Below are 21,348 nucleotides of genomic sequence, written 5' to 3'. Positions count from 1 at the left end.
TGATAAACAGCTGCTTCGTTACATTTGAGTGATGGGTGGAGTTATGCATTCTGATAGGCAATTTCTTAAACATTTGGTTTCTTAACAAATAAAAGATGCTCTCCACTGAAGGTAAAATCCTGTAGATCAGTTCAAAACTGAACCCTGAAATCCAGAAGTCCAAGTGGTGAGCCATTGTAGTGTTTGTAGTAGGAAAGAGGAATTCTAGCATTTCACCGCTGGCAGCAGTTTTGTTTCAGAGAAGTGAGGAGCCGTGGAGAGCACGTGGTGGAGCAGCTCTTTGGGAAAGAGACCCAGTGATTTTTCCCAGATCTAATCTCAGGCCCACAAATAAAAGGAAAGATTCTCATTGGTCACATTTCCCTGCATAAAACTGTGCATGGCCTAAGGCAGCCAGCAGTATTGGTAATATTATTCCACAGATTTCTGAATGGGGCAGCTTGGCTGTGACCTCTCCTGAACGGATGCTGCAGAGCAAGGGAATGGTATACTGCCACTGCCCTCGTGTCAGATTGTGTAATCTTTATTCTACCTTCTTTCTAAGATTAGTTCTCTGGAAATTAACCATTCTTAAATCTGGGGCCTGATTTAAAATCTTTGTAAACCAAATGCTTACTTATCTATAGAGTAGCTGGTGAGATAAATGTTTGTGTTTGAAGAGAGGTGGTTCCCCCAGATGTTACACTGCTTTCACTGCTTTCAGCCTCAGTCCCAGGAAGGATGGTTGAGCAGATTCTGTTCAGCTGTGGCATATTGTTGAGCTCTTTTACACATCTCACCCTTTCACAGACATTTTATAACCCTTTTGGCTTTCTCTAAAGCACAGATTTTACCTGTGTGAGTTTTAACAGACAAAATACACAAAACACACATCTTTTTCCTGTGCCTTGGGCCTCATCTTGAGGGCAGCCCCTCCATTTTGACCACAGTAACATAAGTGCATAAGAGCAAAAGCAGAAAGAGCACTTTCACACTGTTTTTGTCAACAGATAAAAAAACCAATCTACCAGGACCACTTCTAGGGTTGTTCCATTACATGTCACAAAAAAATTGTCTCTGTGCATGCTGGTGCTTTTAATGCTGCTGCTGACTAAAAAGCTGTTTGCATTACATCTGTCAATTAAGTACAGATTTCCATATGTACAGCACCAAGGTTAACAAATCAAATGTACACTCACACCACAACCAGAGAGCTGCTGCAGTGAACACATCTGCCCGAAATTATCACATCCCCGTCCGTGTCTTGTTGTTGTGGTTTATATTCAAAATGCCAAGGTAACACCATCAGTTTTTCTCTGAACTTGATCACAATGGTTTGACAGTCATCTTTGTGTTATTGTGGCACTGATGAATTACTGCTGTAGAAAAAGTATATCCCCTCATGGGGGAATGCTGAGCCTGGGTTGAAGCACTGATCTGACACTCAATAGCTCAGTTCCTTGTTCTGACAAAGACTTGCAAAGCAGCCTTGGCTCAGTTTGGATGTATTGGATATATATGGATGTATTCATACTGTCTGGTTTAGCCACAAAGTTTGATATAGATGCTCCCTAGTCCAAGTTCAGAAGAGACCTGAGGGCCATGTTCAGGCTGCCTTTTATACATCCTGCTATTGCCATCACAGCTACTTACAGGCCAGTCTGACAGTGGCCTAAATAGCTCTCTCCTGAGCATCTCAGTTACTATCAGTGGCCTGAATACAACCCTTTGTCTCAGCTCCCTCATCTATAATGCAGGGGCAACAAACCTCAGCAAGACTGTGGGGAGATGTTCAGATCCCAGTGAAGAGGACAACTTCATGGCTACTTTTATAGGCAAAGATCTACTGTGCTATATACAACAACATAAGGGGCACCTGGTTTTAGAGGAGTTTGCCATCCGCAAGAGCTCACTCCTGATAAAACATCCAGAGTTAAAAAAGGGATGTAGAAGTTAGCAGGAGTACACCCTGGCACCTGCAGCAGCATTTTGCATAGACTATGCTGTGTTCCAGCATAGCTATTTCCAGATGGCACTGTATTTTATAATTTCCTCTTGAAGTTGACTGCTATCACACATACATATTGTACAACAAAGATGTACACAAGGGTGAATTATTGCCTGTGCTCTGTTGTACACGCTTTTCCAAACATCTGGAGATTTATTTATGTAGGCTTTAGTCTTCCTCAGAAGAGAATCTTTGCCTGGAAAAACAGTATATGCAGCAGCTACAAAAGATAAGGAGAAACAGAACAGTATGGCTAATAATGAGAACACCAACAGCAAAAATGTACAGGGTTTTGTCACAGTAATCCTGAGGCTGATGAAAAGGCGGGATGAAATTTGGCAGATACACAGAAAAAACCCAGTAGTTCCCAAGAATGAACCAGAGAAAGAGGAAAAGGCTGAGGGTTAGATGGATGTAGTACTTGTGAGCATTCTGCCTCCAGGGATACTCGTCGTCATCATCATCATCAATCACAACAGACTTGGAAAGCAGCTGCCTCATCCTGGTTGAGTCATACAGCAGGAGAGTCACCTGGAGGCATTGGGGGAGAAAAGGGAGTAAGTGAAGTGGCTGCAGAGAGTCTGAACACCACTGCCAGTCTTTGGGTCAAATAAAATTGGGTGTGGGAAAATAGTGTAAGAGAAAGTTAAGGAGCCACAAGTGAGGCAGGTACTGCAGGACAATTATGCATTTTTTCCTTGGAGGTTACTCAGCAGTGGGGGTCATACATTGGAAAAGAATTGTTGATGGAAAGCCATAAGAACAGATTGTGTAGGGAGATGGCAACAGCTCCCACGCTGGAGACTTTTAAGAACAGATTAGAGTAACTGCTAAATTACTTAAGTAGTGTAGTTCCTGCCTTGTAGTTGGTAGATTTTTCTCTTCTAACTCTATTTTTCCATGGTTATAAAGTCGAATCAGCTTATATCAAATTATGAAGTATATAGACTATGACTTAAACCTCGAAGAAATTGCTTTAGATGCTTGCAATGTACTGTTGTCAAATTTTCTTCAATTAAGTGCCATTTTCTGAGATTGCCCCACTCCTGCCTTCAGTCGAAACTAACAGAGAAATATGTGGATAACCATGATGTCAGGTGGTTAGAAAGGTCTCGTATACAAGGAAATGCAGCAGGACTCAGTGATGCCTGGATTTCTCGTTTAGTCTTGGCAATGCCAAGAACATAGATAGATTCTCTGAGGGTCTTGGTCATGTTCTCTTACACAGAGTTATAATCTGTGCTCATTTATCTGCTTGAAATGAAAGAGAAGAGCACCCCTCATTTTACACTCTTCTTTGCCAGAACACTGGCCAAGGAAAACCTTTTGGGGTATATATTTTGGTTTTATTCCATGTGCCCCATTTTCAATAGGAAAAGCTTAGCAAGAGAATCCAGAGTTTTCTCCTATTCTTACTCTTCCCTGTAAAACTGTTTGATTATAAACAAATTATTAAATATTTCTTCACAAAAAACCCTGTTTTTTCAGCCCAGGTGTTGGTACCAGTTTTTGAGAAACACAGTTTAAAGTCCCAGCACCAACACAGCAAAAAGAATGGTGTTTCCACTAATGTCTCACATCCAGCTGAACACTCAAAGTGACAGGCTTCCTCAAACCATCATCTTCTCATAGGAACATTTATTTTACACAGATTTGTGAGACACAGGAGGGGTAAACCTGCCCGGCCAGTGGCTCTGAGGTTTCTGCATGAGGATGCCTGTGGCTGGACCTGAAGCCTGCTGCAGTCCATTTAGCTTTCAGCTCAGCAATCAGCTTCTATGAAGCTCAGCAGTGAGAATGGGATTAAAGGGCAGATGAGTATTGGGTTTGAGGCAGTCAGAGAAACCTCCCAGGTAGATTTATGAATCTCAACTGCATCTAAGTAGTTCACGGAAAGTGCATTTAATTCTTATGGATATTGCCTTGCCAAGCGTGGTTGAAGAAATTGCTGGCAGTCGCTCACATTGTTACTAGCTGCTGAATATACATTTATGGAGCAGCATGGCATGAATTCAACAGGCCTCTCTGGGTGCTCTAGAATAATTCAGTTACCTCAGTGAACAGTTACCATGGCTTTTTAAAAGACTGGAGGTGGTAAAGAAATAGATGAGGAGCCTACAGACTGCAGAGCTCTGCCATTAGATGATGTCCATCCCAGGACAGCATCCGTTCAGACTTCATCCTGCACCCATTCTCTGACCTTCTTTTCTTTTAACTTTCAGAGCTTAAGTGAGTGCACTGCTTGGTGAAGTCAGTACAGTCCAGTGAACAGAACAGAGGGCAGAGCTAAGACAGGCAAGAGACTTGAATTTGGCTGCAGACCAGGCACTGAGATGACACGTGAGTGAAGCTAATCAAGTTCTGATCAAATGCATTGCCAAACTGCAAAATAAGCAGTCCTGCTGTCAACTGAAGTAAAATTCAAACCATTATTTGACATCAGCATGAATATTAACTAATCTATTTGCCACCTTATTTATAGTGAGAAAAACTCACTTTAAACCAGAAATAGCTAAGAACCAGTCAACATTTTTTATGAAAGCTTCAATCCACTAGCTTCAAAATTTCCTTTCAGTGCTGCTCTAATCTTTTCTAAACTATTATTAACTTAACCTTTTTTTATACAGATAAGTCCACTGGTGTGATCAAATGACTAAACATTGCCAGTGGAAGTCACAACATAGCAAATTCCTTGTAACAAGATTAAGCACTTTTTTTCCCCCATTTTCTTATTTACTGACCAATAGTCCTTGGAGGGCATGATTCATATCCCAGTGATGTAATGTGGTTTGGTTGGGTCACCACTGTGAAAGAGTGCAGTGAATGCAGAGACCTGCAGAGGAGTATTCTTTCCCCTTTCTTTCAGTCCTGGCTAAGAAAACAGGCTAGAAATGTTGTGGAAAGGCTCTTTGTGCTCCCCCAGCAGCCAGTTAACTCTGTCTGCAAAGGGTCTGTCAGAACAGGGTGATCCCTTTAGAGTCAATGCAGAGTTATAGCTTTATAGTGACCAGGGTTTATCACAGGTATGAGGGTGTCTCTGCCTGTCAAACTGCCAGACGGTGGCTCAGCAAAGATATAAGTGAGCACAGTCCACTAGAAGACAGGTAGTTGTGGTTAGAAAATGCTGCATCTAGATTAATAAGCCCTGCTGTGTTGCAGGGATATATTTACTCTGGAAGGAAGTGATTCTGCTGCAGTCATATACTTCTGGCCAGGTCAGAGTGGGAGTAAATTGAACTTGTGAAGGACTATGTACAAACATAAATGGTTTTGTAGTATTCCCCAAGCGAGGAGAGTAACTTAACTTCTTGTCCTGTCTATATGAAAGTAATGGAGAAAGATTTGACATGCTTGGAGGATTGCGTGTGGAAAAAGGACTCAATTTACCACAGGCATCCTGTTAAGTAGTCATTTCCCTCAGTAGAGATTCTAGCACAGATGCTGTGATGCAGGAGAAAGTCACACCACAATGTGTGGGACAATGCTGAGCTCATTAGTAGCTCACTTGACTGACAGGTGCTTTTGGTGCTGGAACAAGCACAGTCCAATCCTGGTAGCTCTCCAGTACTGGGTACATGTGGCTGTCTGCAGCTCTCATTATGTCTTAACTAGCAAGTCAAAGTCGAGTCACATAAAATATTTTTCACACACAGAAGGCACATTACCTTTAAGCTGCCAATCACACCACCCACCAACAGATATAAGGGAATCAGTGGCTGAATTGGGCAGTCTTCCAAAAACTTCATTCCTGAACAACAAAAAAAGAGTGTTTGTTATCTCAAGTGACCAGATATTGCAACAAGCTATACAGTGAAAACTATAGATGCTGTAAGTGAAGTGCAGTGCTTACACCCAAGACTTGTATCCTGTGTCTGTTGAAATGGGGACTGAATTAAAAAGGCTTTGCACCTCCCACTACAGGAGTGAGTGCCATGAATAGGCAAAAGGCAGAAGAAGGAAGAGAGAGAGCAAAGGCAAACTCAACATTATTATTTTCTGGCATTACTAATTGGAGCCATATATAGAGGTCATTAGCTTCAGCCACAGCTCTTTGTTAAATGAACCATTGACTAAGCTGGACAGGAAATTTTCATCAGTGGTAGAAAATCCACTGAAAATCAAAACTATGAAAAGAAGGAATTCTGATAAGCTTCCCCAGGATTTTCCTGCTTATTAGTTCCTATGAGTGTGGAATGTTCCTGAGTCAGATGCCTGGAAGCTTGGGAGCCAATACCCATGGGAGCACCTGGAACCGTTTTTGCTTTCCAGGCAGCTGATCGGGAGCTGTAGAAACTCAAGTTTCCAAGCTGTTTGGGTTGCTGGAGGATAAAAGAATTAGTTGTTATGGAGCTGGGGACCCTGACAACCCTCATATCTACTGCAAGAAAGGGAAAGCTGGGTAAGTTTTTGGGAAGAGAGTGTATGGCTGTGTGAGGATGCTGTTGGCAATAAAGACTGAAGCTTGTGATACAGGTCTGTGGCAATGAAACTCATCTGTCCAAATATAGATGTCTGCAATGCAGGCATCCAAATGTGAACTAGTTTTCTATGATCTGTAGTCAATAGGGAGAAATGGGCACTTGTAAAATTCAATTCATTTATCCTAAGATAGGCATTTGAAATGGGTCAGGTGAATTGGTCCCCGAAAGCGCTTCTGTCTCTCCATGGCTATACAAGGAATCCAGACAGCCAGCTGTAAATATCTATAAGTTAGCTGGGCTGAATCTCCCGCCCAAGTCTCTTACCCAATGGCATCTTCGGAAATTTTAAGCAGTTCATTACACTGTAATTTTATTGGTATTGACCCCAAGTTTCAGGGCTTTGAGTCATCAGTTACACAGGGTAGAAAGGATTTTCCATTTTCTTCTTGCTATATCAATAGTTTTCAAGGAGATATTCTGACTTTTCTCTGAATAATTAAGGTACCTAGTTGCAGGTACCAAAAGGAATGTGCTGGCCTTAGTGCTAAACATCTCTCAGGTGGGACGTCTTGCCTCTATTTTCAGAACTACACTGACTAGGAGGAACTAGGAAAGAAGTACCAGTAGGTTTTGGTTTGGTGGCGTTTTTTGTTGTTTTGGTGTATTTTTTGGCATTTTGTGTTGGTTTTTCTTTTCTATGGCTGTAATCCTCTTTACCTTGTCGGTTTGCCCACCAAATCCACTGCTGTTGCTGGTCCAGAACATTGCTGATGTCCTGAACCTCTCCTGCATTCTTTGCATGGCATAATACAAGTGTTCTGGATTGTGGTTGCTTGCTACAGGTCTGACTTCAGTCACAGGACACAGGGGAGTGTTTCACGGTCTGCAGTTCTGTGATCCCTGTGTGTAAAGGCTGTGGAGGCCAGTGGACCCTTCTGTACTAAGTATTTACTCCCAACCTTTGTATAAATGAAAAAGGCTGTGCTTAGATGGATTTGGACTCTCTCCCCTTTCATTCTTATTACAAAGCTGTAATTTTTTTGTCCATTTTGCAACTATGTAACCTGAGACCTGCTCCTACTCCCAGATTTACAGGAGTGGGCAGCAAGGAAATTGTCACAAATTATACCATGTTCATGAGGAAGCTGCTGCCAAGGTTTCCAGAATTCTTGGCCATCTAATAGCCTGCCACAAAAGCAGCTGGCTAGGGATCACTGGGAATATATTTCAGTTGAGGAACCCAGGCAATTTCTATTTCCAATATGTTAACTGAGATTTCAATTTGAGAGAAAAAAATCAAGAAAAAATGCCTTTCTTTTTTTTTCTCTCATGCAGCTACTGTTCTCTTTCCCAGACAAATCCATTACGGAATCTTTTCATATATATAACATGGCATCAGTTAGTCATGGGAAGGATTTGAGTGACAGACAGCGGCACTCTGTAGGTTTTGGGAGAATACTGCAGACAGATATGACAGCAAAAGAGTAGGTCAAAGCAGGTGATACAGTAGTAACTTTAAAAATACACACCAAGGTGTGAATAGGAAATAGGGACCTACAGATGGGCACTGGTATTTGTTACAGTGAAATCAGTGAATGTGCCAATCAGTTCTCACACAGCATGTGTTTGGTCTATCTGGGAACACCAAAACTACTAGGAAAGCATCAGTGCTAGCTCTTCTTTCCCATAAGCAACAGATATGTTCTCCTTTGACTGCTGGAGATGGGATATATGGACTATGAGAGATCAAAGGTCTGCTTCTACTGCAGTGCTCCCTGCAAGCTGGAGCAATCTGTAGTTCAGAGTGAAAAGCAATTGAGCCTGACCACAGCACAGACCAACACAGGAGTACAAATTAACGAACCAAAGACCTTTGCAAGATCAGACAAAGCCTGAACAGCATCCATAGTGGAAAAAAAAAAAAGTGATGGGAGGCTAGGGAAAGCAGAGGTACTTGCACATTTTACCTCTTTTCTACCACAGAACAACACTGCAGTGTCATCCTGGACACAGGGTCTAGCAAGTGGAAGGAGCGCTTGTGAGCAAACAGGACATGAGCTTCTCTAAGGGACCATTTGGGGCAGTGCTCTGGCATAGCCCACAAAGGATTGCTACCAAGTGTCCACGTGACTCATGATTATCCATGAGATGAGGGGTCTGGACAAATGAAAATCAATATTGCATTGGCATCTTTTTAGCTGCCTTATTCTTCTCAGCTGAAAATGGCTGAAGTATACCCATAGGAAAGGAAGGATGCTGTATAGAAAGGCTGATCTGCTGTTTGGTGCCCACTCCATGACTTTTTTCCTAATGGGAGGGCAGAGACCACAACATGCCAGGCCGTTTTCAGGTGCTCCTCGTGGATGGCTGCAGCTGTCACCACTTAGCACAGACCTCAGTCAAGCCCTGACTGTGGGCCTTATGCTTGTATCTAGGTGCTGCAGAATTTATATCGAAGTAATTTCTTTGGGCACCATTTTATTAGAAAGCATATCAGCAAAGCAGAAGACTGACTGACTGAAGGACTGAAAGGCAAGGAAAGGCTGTGTTAAACAACAACTGCTGAAGCACAAGACTCTTCCCATGTAAAGGCATGGAGTATGAAAATAGGCTGCAGACAATTCTTGGGAACATTTGAGATTTGAGGAATTATTTGGTGTTACAAGTGATAGGAGTAGTACTGGGTTAAATTTGAACAGGAGACAATTTAGACTGCTTATTTAAAAAAACCACGTCATCAGCTTTCAAATGTGATTTAGCTACCCTTGGGGAATTCTGTATATAAAGGTTCTCTGGATAACATACAAGAATGGGTTATTGAGAGTAATCCTTTACTGTCCTAGGAACTAAAAAAAAAATTAAAAATAAATCTCTATAACTTTGGAGTTTTTAGTGAAAAGAGAGATCTTCTCTGCCAGTAAGAGTGAAAAAGCTGCTAAACAATCTATGGCTTAAACGATGTCACAAGTGTGTAGCTTGGAAAATATGCTGAGTCCTTTTCATGTATCTTGAATTATACTGTGATTTATAACATTATCGAATTTTAAGATTGTATAATGTTAGCATGTTATTATTACCAGGGCTGCCTGTTATTCACCTCTGAGTTTTAACAAGTATTTTTTCTCACCATTTTCCTCTGTAGGAAGTAAGAGCCAAAAGGACTGGAGGCACATCAGCAAGTTTTTTTTTTCTGAGATCATGGTAACAGAATATTATCAGAAAATCATAGGGTTTTGCTTGAAAAATAAATATCTGTATTTTCCTTGACATTTCATTTTCCTAAAAATGCCTTTGCTGATATGGAGCTGCAGGAAACCAATATCCCCTGACAACAGTGTATTACAGTGACATTATCTCTTAATGTCAGTAAATTGTGGGGAAAAAAGGGTTCTGTATCTGATGCAGGAGATATCCAGAGCTCCAGGCTAATATTTTGCCATAGACTTTCCACTTCTCACTGATCTTAAAGATACTGTGAAATATTCCTGGGAAATTATATCTATAAGTGGTCAGATTCCAGACCTGGATTCATTTCCAGAAGGCAGAATGTCAATGTGCATGGAAGCCGTGCCACATTTTGTATTATATCTTTCCATCCCTATTTCACAGTTCAGGCATATTCAGCCTGGGGAAAAGCTAAAGCTAGAATCTTCTTAAGGGATAAGTAGCCATCTTAAGTCGTGGATGAGTATAAGAGCAGAAGTATTGAGATGTAACAGTTCAGTCCATTTCCCTGCTTCCTAATTGGTCCCTAATCCCTCATCAGAACTGCCTAATTCCTGATTAGGACATCCTAATCAGAATCCCACCATAGTCCCATCATCAGTGGTACTTTGAAAACCCCAGATTAAGGGAATAGCACAACCTTTTAGCTGAACACTTATTATGTGGGTTTGGATAACTATCCATGCCAATGGGCCAGGTGTTCCCACTGCCTTAAAAGTCACCTCATCTCCAGGCAGACACTTAAGAGAGGATGTGGAAAATTCACTGTCAGGAACGTCCATTTCCCTTAACAGCCTGCAAGGACAACACGCGGCGCCCAGCCTGGCACACAGTCTGAGTCTAGGTGGGATGCAGCTTGCCCTCAGCATCTGCATGTGGAGTTCCTTTGGACCAGCTTTCATGAATAACCAGGCACAAGGTGAAGAGCTCCTCAAAGACAAGGGCTCTTGAGGACTTTGAATTCAAAGCGATCTGGGTACACCAGAAAAAGGCATTCAGAATCCACAAGATGAAACCTGATAGAGCTAAACACTGTGTATAGGGGAGGAAACATCAGTGTAAATAAAAAATGAGATATGTCTGGTAGGGACCAGCACTGCCAAAAACCATCTGGGCTTACAGCGTGCCATAAATTAAATTGGAGGAAATGGGTTGGTGCAGAGAGACATGTTTCATTTTGAGGTGTGTTTACAGAAATCCTGCATGTTATACAGAGGAGCTAATTACTCTGCACTGCCCATTTCTCAGGTCTCAGCTGGAGGCATATGTTACATTTTTTTTTATAAGGAAAAATACTTACATTGGCCAGAAGGGAAAAAAAAAAAAAAAAGCTACAGAAACAGTGACCTGTGAGATCAGCATGAAAGAATTAGGTTTTTTAGACCTCTGGGAAACAAAAGAGAAGATGGAGCAGGGTTATAATAGCAGCCTTCAAACAGTTCAAAGGATTTCTTAAGTAGGACAGTGACCAATATGTTTTTGTGACCACAGTGGGCAGAACAGGCTGTAATCTGTTTTATTTGCCATAGGGAAGATTTAGATTGGATATGGGGAAAAATATTTTGTCTTTGAGAGCAATAAAATGTTGAAATAGCCTCCTTAGGAAGCCATGGAATTTCCTTGAGCAAGGGCAAGTCAGACATCTGTCAGGGATGCCGTGAGCATGCAAGCCTGTCTGAAAGCAGAGGTGGATTGGTGTCTCTACTGTTGTTTCTCAAGTGGGGTTCTCACAACCCATATGGAGGATGTGAAAGGTCCAAAGGGAGCAATAAAGTGTTAAAGAAAAAATAAAGGTCTGTGTTAATGGTAAGGCAAAGGTGATGCTTAAGAAAAGAGGGGCCTTATGCAGTTTAAAAATTTATAAAATTCTGCAGCTCAAAGGATTTTCCTTTCTTAAATATTTGATCTTGAAATGCTACTCACAAATCCAGCCTTCAAGGGGTTATACAGAGACAAATCAGCCAAAAACCAGGTCTGACTTTAAAAATGGTAGAGAAATAGCAGTCTACAGCATCTCTTTTTTCCGTTCCAGGACTATGCTTCTACCATTTTTTGCAGTGTAGTTAATACAGAGGGATCCTGAGTAATGAAATCTTCTCGTGTGTCAGATTTGGAGCTTCCTCCCACAGACAAAGCTGGGTTTTGAGGTAAAACACACTGGAGGGGTTTTTAAGATAAACAGGGTTAGAATTCAAGTACTCCTTCCTCCCTGATATGGAATGTGGGCTGAGATTCTGTCTGAAGCTGAAGTGCCAAGACAGAGGTTTAACAGTTGGAAACTCTGAATTTTCCAGCTCCTTTCTTCCACCAGATATGTTAACCTGCCACACAGTGCCAGGAAGTTTCTATTTTCCATTTACTGTAGTAGTCAACTTACCTATAAAAGTCATGGACAGTGGTAAGGCAAGGAAAGCAAGGAGCCCAAATATAAAGCATGCTGTGAATGAGAAAAGAAAGACAGTGTTATTTGGGCTAGTTCAAGTTTAGAGACCAGCATTTCCATCCAGTTCTTTACAGATGCTCTGTAACCACGCAGTTGTGTAGGAAGAAATGCAGTGCACCTGATGGGGTGGGAATGTGGTGCAACACACCTCTGTGGTGCAGCATTTGCCATGATGGGACTATCACATGTTTTATCACTTCCAGGCTGCACTAAGAGATACAAACTGCTTTTGCAGCTACTACTTGCAGCTTGTCTTATTGCAAGGGCAAGGAGTCATCCACTGCTGCCTTATCCTGCATCCTTTTCAGAGGCACTGCCAGGCGACTTTGCAGTAACAAGTAATTTTGCATCAGCTAATCCGTGGCAGCTGATGAGCCGTGTCTGTTTGCTAAGCAAATAGCAGCTGTAATGCCATTTCACTTAGTTTTCACTGATAGCTAAATAAACTGTCTTTATCACAGAAGTGAGTGGTTTCTGGCTGGTCTAACTCCCTGACCCAGCTTAGCTCATGAGCGCAAAGGCAGCAGCCGTGCAGCAAGGAATGGGATTTGTCACTGGAATAGGACAGCTGAAGCTGTGTGGAAGGATGCTCTTAGGGGTGCACAGACTGTCCCTGCAGTTGAGTGGACCTGAGATGCTTACTCACTCCCGAGAGAGTTGCTGGTGTATCCGAGCCCTGATATTTTCCCTGCACAGCTGTATGCTGCAGAGGATGAATGCTTACCTTCACAGAAGGTGAGGGACACTAGCGTCAAGAACAGTGTGAGCAGCCTGTCTCACAAGAGCTGTCACCTCTGTGCCTAATCACGAATACTTGGCAACATTAAAGTGAAACACTGCCCTGCCAAATGAGAGTAAGAAATAATGAGGACATTCTGTGGTAAGTGTCCCTGCAGCGCCCTTCCAGAAACAGCTCAGGCTGCGAGTGGGTGCCTAAGGGTGCCAAAGTGCAGGTGGGCATAGCTTGCAGAGGGGCTGAGAAGAGCACGGATGAAAAAAAGGAGTAGGATGTCTCCTTGGAGGCTTGCGAAAAAAAAAAAAAAATCTTGGAGCAAGTATTTGGAATTGGCTTGGAACCAGCCCTTTCCCTCGGAACTGGGAACTGCAACCTCTGCAAGGCGCATGGTGTCCCCGTGGCCGTGCAGGAGCAGGGACACTGCCAGCACCCTGCGGACAGTGCCGCTCTGGGAAATTTTGTAGCACTGCCCAAATATCAGCCTCAGACTGCCTTAGAGAAAAAGGGCAGCATGACTGCCTCTGTTGTACAGAAGGAGAAACAGAGAGGACATAGCCATCAAAATTCAGAGCAGATCCACTAGGCTTTCTGACTCACCGACACTTTTCATGGGAACACCCCATCCCCCACATACTGCTCATATTTTTCTCTACAGAGAACCAGGATCTTACACTTCAGCGCTTGAGAGACATCTTTCTCAGAAGCAGCATGTTTGTTATCTCTATGAACTGGGAGACACTGAGGGCATTTTGAGCTGAAGAAAGCACTTCTCTTCCTTTGTGGTGCCCCCTCCTCCTTTCCCTGCCGGCCAGTCTCCCTCTCTCTCCCTCTCTCTCTCTCATTTTTGCTCAGACTCCTGTCTCTTGAGTGCTGCACAGTACAGAAATTCTTCCTCTGCTGGAATATTGTCCTGCACTTGACTAAGCTCTTTCAACCACTGACAGCCTCTCATTAGAACAACTCAGCCTAGAGCCTCCCTTTTCACCACATGTCGCATTTTGTGCTTGCTCCTCTTGCTGTTAAGTTATCTAGACTATTCTTTCATATTAAGAAGCAATGGTATTGTAAATGAGTTGGGCTTCCAAACAGTGCCCACAAGCTGGAGAATTCATTCATCTGGTGCCCAAAGGGGTGCAGCTCAGGTCTGCAGGCATTGCAGCGGCTGCCTGGTGATGCCACAAGCCCTGCCACTACAGCGCAGCCCTCGCAGCGACCTCAGCCCTCTGCCTGTGGTTTCGTGGTGCCTCCTGCCCCTGCCCTTGAGGCACGGGAGGTGCTCAGGAGCCCGGGAGGAGGAGGAGGAGGCATCGCGTCATTTGGTAATTGTGCAGCGCCTATTCTGCAGTGTGACCCCGGGGAGGGACGCTGCAGTAAGTTCTAAAAAAGGCTCAGGGGGCTCATGTGCGAGTGAGGCTGCACATCTGGCACACAGGTGTCCGTGTCTGCTTGTGCCTGACATCTACCCAACAGCCCGATTTTGGAGGGGAGAGATGGGAGGCAGGGACCACTCAGAGCTCAAGAGAAAAAGATAATGGTTCATTAGTTCCGCTCCCAAAGCAGTCGCTGGGAATGTATTTACTCATTATCTCCCCATTCAGCTACAGCCTCTTAGGTCTCGAATTGGAGGGGCAGATGCATAGTCTGGGAAGGCTTCCAGATCCTTGTTTAACAAAGTGAGACTCTTCAACAATTGCCCACACAACTGGCGGGGCTCTGCAGCCACTCTCAGCGTCGCTAGCAGCACTGAAGGCTGCTTTTCCCTGAACGTGTGGGGGTTTCACAGAAATGCTGCTCAGCTGGGATACAGCATTCTCCGCCTGGGTTTGTCTGGGCTATGCTGCCCCGCTCTGGTCCGAAGGCAAATTGCTCCAGAAAATGGCCCTTGCCGCAGGGTAGCACAGCTCAGCAGAGAGGACGCTGCTGTGCAGGCGGGTCCACATGCGGGGCTTGTGGTGTTTTTAGGTCGCTTCACAGGCTGGTCAGAGAAGCCCCTGGCCCCATTCCTGAGACAGGTAGCAAAAAAGGGCTGGTAGTCTCTAAAAACACAACCCAACTAGGGAAGTGTTTCCAAGGATGTCTCGGATCTGTTCCGTGAAGCTGGTGCCGGGGCATCGGGCAGAGCTCACTGCTGAGCACCAGCAGGGCAGCGCCTGCTGGGGTACTGGAGAAATCCTGCTGTGGGATCCTAATGTGCCGGGAGATGGACGAAGGGAAGAGCTCGCGTCTGGGATCACAACAGAGGAAGAAGGGAACAGGTGGCTGAAAATCTCGCACATTCCTTGAAACCTGTGGTCACAAAAATTAGATCAGTGGGTGCAGGTCTTGTGTCTCCTGCCCAGCAGTACAGTCAGCTGGTATAAATCTGCTGTTTGGCTGAGTTCCTCTCATCAGGATTTCCCCACTGAAGTAAATGCACTTGAGATCACTGTTGACATTTTGGCAGTGTGTCATGGTCTCTCTTCTGTCTGTTGCCTGAGCCCTTGTACCTTCCACAGCCATGCCCCTGCACTGCAGCTCTCCTCCAGTCCTCTGCCACTCCCTTGTTGTGCTTCAGGACACACAGTCTGTTGCCCTCTGGCATTTGCTTGGGATCTGGAGGCAGTATTGGAGGTGACACAAATTCACCCGTGGGCTCCTCAGACTTTATTTTGCTGCCATGAGTTTTCCGAGCATTTGGAAGTTTCGGATCAGCACAAGCTGTCCCTATTTGCTTTGAAGAGAGAGAAAAATTTCTTTCTTTTCGGGTAAGAGTCTTCACAGGATTTTCAGAAGTTATTTATGAATACAAATCTCAATCTACCTACTCTTCTCAGAAGTATGCTAATGCAGCTGTAGTGGAAATTGTTCAGTAGAATGACAAGCTCTCTGATAATAAATACAGCAATAAATGAAGTGTGGCTACATTACCATCACTCCCAAATGCTGTTTGTTCTGTAGCCTGTCAGGTTCTGGATAAAAAAAAAGAAGTTTAAAATTTTTTTTAATGAGATGCTACCAGCTTCCAAACAAATTCTGCAGTTACCCCAGAATTTATCTGCACGAACAAGCTGAGGAGCAAAACTCTGTGAAAATTCACATATGCCCTTTGGACACTCTTTGGGAATACTGCTCTGAAGGGGCCTGACTCCCAGCAGTCTGGGTGTAAAAAATTTGGGTCAAATTCAGTTGGCAGAGCCCCATGCCTGCTGATGCCCTGAGGCAGATGCAGATGGTAGTGCAGTAGCTTAGCAAGCAGTGTCACAGTGTGCTGCACTGCAGCATGGGTGGTGTAACAGGCTGGAGTGCAGATGGGGAGCAGGTATTTTCATCCATGTTTTATTCCTTCATGGTATCTGCAGGCATCCCCTGCAGTATTTATAGGAGTACCCGTGGAAAAAAGGAAGAATGAAGCCTGTGAGGGTGTCGTGGTGACAGAAAAAGTCTCAATGGATCTTTCTGAGTCAGCAGCCTCAGTAAGGTTGTATGTTTTACAGGCCAGGGATGAATCTGCCCATGATTTTGATAGCTGTGGATACTGACTGTCCTTCTGTGCTTTCAAGTCACAGGAAAATCTCACTATCTCAGATGGGATAAGCAGAAAGGATTTGAATGAAGTAACATGAAGGAAAGGAATTTAATCTGTTCAGCTTGGCCAGCCACCACCAAATGAGAAAATAACGGCAAGGGTTGAGCAGTCAAAACCAGATCTATGAGTGATCCAAAGAGTAGAGACATGAGATACCCTTGAGTAAAACCAAAGACTGCTCTGTTCATGAGGCTAAATGCCATAGCAAGGAGATATATTGATGGACTAGTCTCTGGGGATGAATGGTAGGAATCCCATCTCCGGTGTGATTTAATACCTTGACCAAACTGGATGCTCAGAAGCTGCAGGATTCAGGGTAAGGAACAGCCATTCTCATGGAGACCCCTAGTTTCAGTGCAAAGCCACCATTTGAGGCAGGGGAAGTGTGAGAAAACTGACCAAATCCCAGCTCAGGGCCACCAGCTGTTTGCTGTGTTCCATTACTCTTTGCTTAGGCAAGGTTGAATTACTGCGAAATAGAACTTTGGTACACAGATATCAGCATTGCATCACCTAAAATTTATGTCCTAGGTGTAGGTGCTTTGGGGATTGAGCAATATTGCAGAGAGTCTGGCCTGAATTTTATATTATGCCTCTGGATACTGAACTACACTTATGCCATGGTCTAAGTTCTGGATTTGGACCCTTGTGAATAATTTCCAGAAGAAATTTTAAAACAATATTTAGGCATTACATATAGAGCCATTCCTTTAGCTTTGCAGTAGACCCAGGGTAGTGGATTACTCTTTTTTATTTTGGTCAGTAAATTAAAGACTGAACTTAAATTGCTACACCAAGAATGAAAAGATGTTCCACAGGTGCAGGTGGGCTGGTTCTTGGGAGTTATTTAAATACCAGGAGACCAAAGGTACAAATGTGGGATTTTTCTGAAAAGCTCTTTGAAAAATATGTACAGGATGATTAGGAAAATGAAATTAAGCATTACTGCACTTCATGAGGGCTTGCATTTTAATAAATATCAAATATATTTTGGATGCAGTAGCTGATCCATAGCTAAAGCTGAACTTATGTTGAACTTAAGCATGATAAGAACCTGAAGATACTTTTCTGGGATGGTATTTCTGAGTTCCTTACTCATGAGTAACTTTTCAGGTACCAAGAGAGTGCTTCTGGTATAGAAGAGCATAGGTGACATCAGAACTAATCCCAAACACTAAAAAAACCCCAGAAGGATTAATTAATTCTCTGTCATCATTGAAGTTCCAGTGGTAATTTAAAACAGGGAACGGTAACAATTTGCTTGTAGACGCTAGGAACAAAAATCAGAGAAAATACCACTTTTGACTTTTTAAAATTGTGATTCACCAGTGGTTACAGATCCCCCCTGCATGTCCTTTCTGCAGGATGTGAGGGATTCCACAGGTACCAGTTGGGTCCCGATTCCACTCCCAGGCACTTGTCAGGGTGTAATGAGAGTGCCACATGCTCTGTACCCCTTGTTTTCCATCACTCCCCAGCCCTCCTCTTCCCTAGGGCCATGATGAGCATGAAAAAAATGGGCCAGAAAATATCCTCTCCTTCCCTACCTGTGCCAGGTTTCTGCAGGGAGGCCTGGATTGAGCTTTCTGTCCCTTTGGCCTGATTTTCTCTGCCAGGTTGTAAGGCAGCAAGGAGTTGAGGGGTTTAATCATTAATAAAAGTTCATTCTGAACTTTGAGAGCCTTTCAAGCAAAGCAAAGATCAGGAATATAGAAGACCCCAAGGTAACACCCTAGACTGGCAAATGCAGCAATCAGTGTGGGTAAAGTATCAATTAAGATGAGTGGTCAAGGGGTTTGCTGCTTCTTGTATTTGAGTGGAATTAGAAATTGCTACTGCCTAGAAGTGAAAGCAAAAGGCACTGGCAACTCAGAGTGAAAAGAAGATGCAGTCAGCAGGAGTAAGCTGCTTTAAAACCCATGCATTTTAACCTCCTGCTGAAGACACTGCTTCCCTGATCTTACAAGACACCACCTCTGAAGTGTATTTTCCCTGTACCTCAGGTGCAGCTTGCACAGCCTCAGCCCAGGTCAACTTTCTGCTGCGTTGCTCCTCGGAGAGCAAGAACCAGCCTGTTCAACCAGCTGTCATCTCATTACAGCCCTCTGTGTCCTCCACCCTGGGTGGGAAGAACCAGTTGCTTTAAAGCCTGGGCAAGCCCAGGCTGTCATGCAAAGAATCTCTGTCCAGATAACTGGTGCTTCCCACTCACAGCAAGGGGCTGCTTCTGGGGGATACCTGCAGTGGCCCTTGTGCCAGGGAACAGGCAAGCAGAGGCAAGAATTACCTGTCCCAAATCTCACTGGAAAGGGGTGGAAGGGGAGATATTCCTGCCCATATTCTGTCCCCAGACTTGGTCCCTATGCCATCGCCCAGGGTGGCATCAGTTTTTCTTGGCAGGAATTGCTCTTCAGAGAGTTTGTTCCCAGGCTGACTGTGCTGCTCTTCACAAGGTGATTTTCCCTGTGGATAATTCTGCTGCACAATGTGTAAGGTAACACTTCAAAGAGGAGGCAAACACATTATTTTGCTTAGGCTGTCTATTGCAGCCCATATTTAGGTACATGGTGGTGTTTGTATTTGTTTGAAATTTTGTGCTGGTTCCTATACTTCAAATACTGCAAAAAGCTGCAATAGGCAGCTGCTGTTAGGATAGAGTTACTATTGCACATTCCATGAGCACCCAAAATTGTCTAGGAAAGGAAACTTCAGTGGAAGATTCAGGTGGGACTTGGTACCATTGTGATTTCTTTATATACCTGGCTTAGCAACAGAGCTGCTAAAACACATGAGGCAATCGCTGCCAGAACTGCCTTACCATTGCTGGCAATTTTAGAAATGCACCGGTGGCAGGCTTTCTCCAGGCCAGCAGCCATGGTGATGAGCCTTTGGGGTGCCTGTGGAGACAAAGACATTAGTATGGCTGTGAGAAGTGTCTTTACCTTACTAAGTATCTTGATTCAGAGTACTCACACATGCTGGCAGGCTTTCACTACCCACCAAAAACTGCAAGTGCACACAAATGCAGCCAGCAGTGTGGCATGCCCAGAGGCAGGTATGCCTTCCAGCAGCTGCAGGCTGGCCTGCTGGTGATGATGCTCGAGCTCTGGGGTCACTGAGAGGCTGGGGAGAGAAGCATTAATGCCACCTTCCTGAAAACTGTGAAAGGTTCTGTCTTCACTTCGATTGGGTTTTGGGCAGAACAAAAAGTATTTAACTGTTTTGAGAAAACCCAGGGAGACAGGTGGGCTTTGCTGCACAAACCTCAGCAAGAATTAAAGAAAAAAAGGAAGACTGAGGGTGAAAAAAATTTTAAGGTTGAGGAGGACTCTAAAGAAGAATATGGAATAAAAACTGCGAACCACAGGGAGCTCAGAACAACGTGCCTTTGACTGAAAAATAGCTGGATTAGAAAGTAGCTCCTTGTAAAGAAGAATTTTTACAAGGTGGGGTGAGGGATGAGCAAGCAGCCAGGCATCCAAGGTCTGGCCTCAGACAGCACCAGACAGTTAAGTAGCATCCCACATCAATGGGCGTGTGGAAAGCTCACACACACACACACATGCTCCAAGCCTCACCTTCTGGCCAGGGTGACCCCAAATCTGGCACAACCAGCATCTGTGTGACAGAGGAAGGTGTGTGTGGAGGAGGCCAGGATAAGGGAAGCTGCATTCCTGCAAGTACCTCAAAATAGTGTCTAGATTTTTTAATGGTTAAAGAGCAGTATGTTAAGCTTAGCCTCACTGTGCTCTGTGTTGACATGAAATCCACCCTAGGGCTTTCTTGTGCAGTGCTGCGTCCAGCTTGGCCCAGAGCCTACTGGGGACCACAGGGTCCCAGGCATGTGATAAAGACAGACTTGTTCAAGCAGCTGATCCATGCCCATACTCCCTTCCATAGTCTGTCCAAGCCCTACTACCCATGGCTGAGCAGAGGAGGCTGTCCCCAAGCCCAGACAGGACCCTCTGCTGCTGTGGGGAAGGGGATGGGGTTTGCTCCTTGCACAATGGCATTGCAGATTCTGTTTCCTGACAGTTAATAGAGGCAGGTGTGGTTTTACCTGTGGGTGAGTGACCAAGCAAGAGTCAGGGACTGAGGCATTCACTGACATCCCACTAGGTCAGTAACCCTTGCAGGTAGCAGCCAGCCACTAACACAGACATCCAATTTCTAGCGTGCCTGATCTCATCAGATGTCTCATGGAATTTAGCTCTCCTTTCCCAGCTCTCTTAATATCCCAGAGGACGTCTCTATCAGTACTGAACCATGGACTGGAATGGGAATTTCTTGTGAGTGCCTGATCTCTGGTGAGTGCATCTGTCTCATACCAGCCACCAAACCTTCTTCAGCAGAGCAAATACTGTGCCTATGGGCTGCAACTACCGATGAACATTTCAAGGAAAAAAAAATAAGCACTGTTGCATGCTCAGGGAAAACAGAAAGGAGGAAGGGAAATGGGTACTTTTCCCAACCAAATGACACATTAACTTTAAGACTTTCAGTTCAGGTTCGTTTCTAGAAAGTGCACAAACGGGCATTCATTTTGAGTCTGGCAATGGCTGCTGACAGAGGTGTTCTAAATTATACAGAGATCAGGAATATTAATCTTCATGTAAATGTTTATGACTAAAATTACTTTTATAGCAGCCGTTCTACAGAAACAGTATTTATCAATCCGATGCCATATTAAAAATCAGTTAAATGTCAAATTATCTTAAGCAGAATTTGTCGTGGCTGGGAATGCTGTATTTCCTTAAGCAGAGGGTAAAACGAATGCTTTGGCTTAATTTACTGCTCTTTTACACTTAAAGAAAAAAAGACACGAAGGAGAACTCGGTATCTGGAAGCATGTCACCACCTAGTGACGGAGCCCAGAAGTGGCCGTGAATCGGAGCTCTGTGTGTGCAGGTCTAACAGGTGAGATAAAGAAATTTCATGATGGCTGAGCACAAAGTGTGTTCACACACGGAC

General features: G+C 44.1%; 1 protein-coding gene across 1 annotated transcript; it reads right to left on the bottom strand.

Annotated features, from left to right (window-relative positions):
• Positions 1-1,050: 1,050 nt before the first annotated feature.
• Positions 1,051-19,378, bottom strand: TMEM272 (transmembrane protein 272). The gene is made up of 4 exons (XM_066313235.1): positions 19,196-19,378; positions 12,011-12,070; positions 5,653-5,735; positions 1,051-2,518 (listed from the first exon to the last, which is right to left on the bottom strand). The coding sequence occupies exons 1-4, from the start codon at positions 19,290-19,292 to the stop codon at positions 2,156-2,158; spliced, it is 603 nt and encodes a 200-aa protein (XP_066169332.1). The 5' UTR covers positions 19,293-19,378; the 3' UTR covers positions 1,051-2,155.
• Positions 19,379-21,348: the final 1,970 nt, after the last annotated feature.

The sequence above is a fragment of the Sylvia atricapilla genome, chromosome 2 (genome assembly GCF_009819655.1).
Source record: "Sylvia atricapilla isolate bSylAtr1 chromosome 2, bSylAtr1.pri, whole genome shotgun sequence".
Taxonomy (NCBI): Eukaryota; Metazoa; Chordata; class Aves; order Passeriformes; family Sylviidae; genus Sylvia; species Sylvia atricapilla.
The sequence above is the reverse complement of the archived record's forward strand: the minus strand, read 5'-3'. Positions and strand labels throughout refer to the sequence as shown.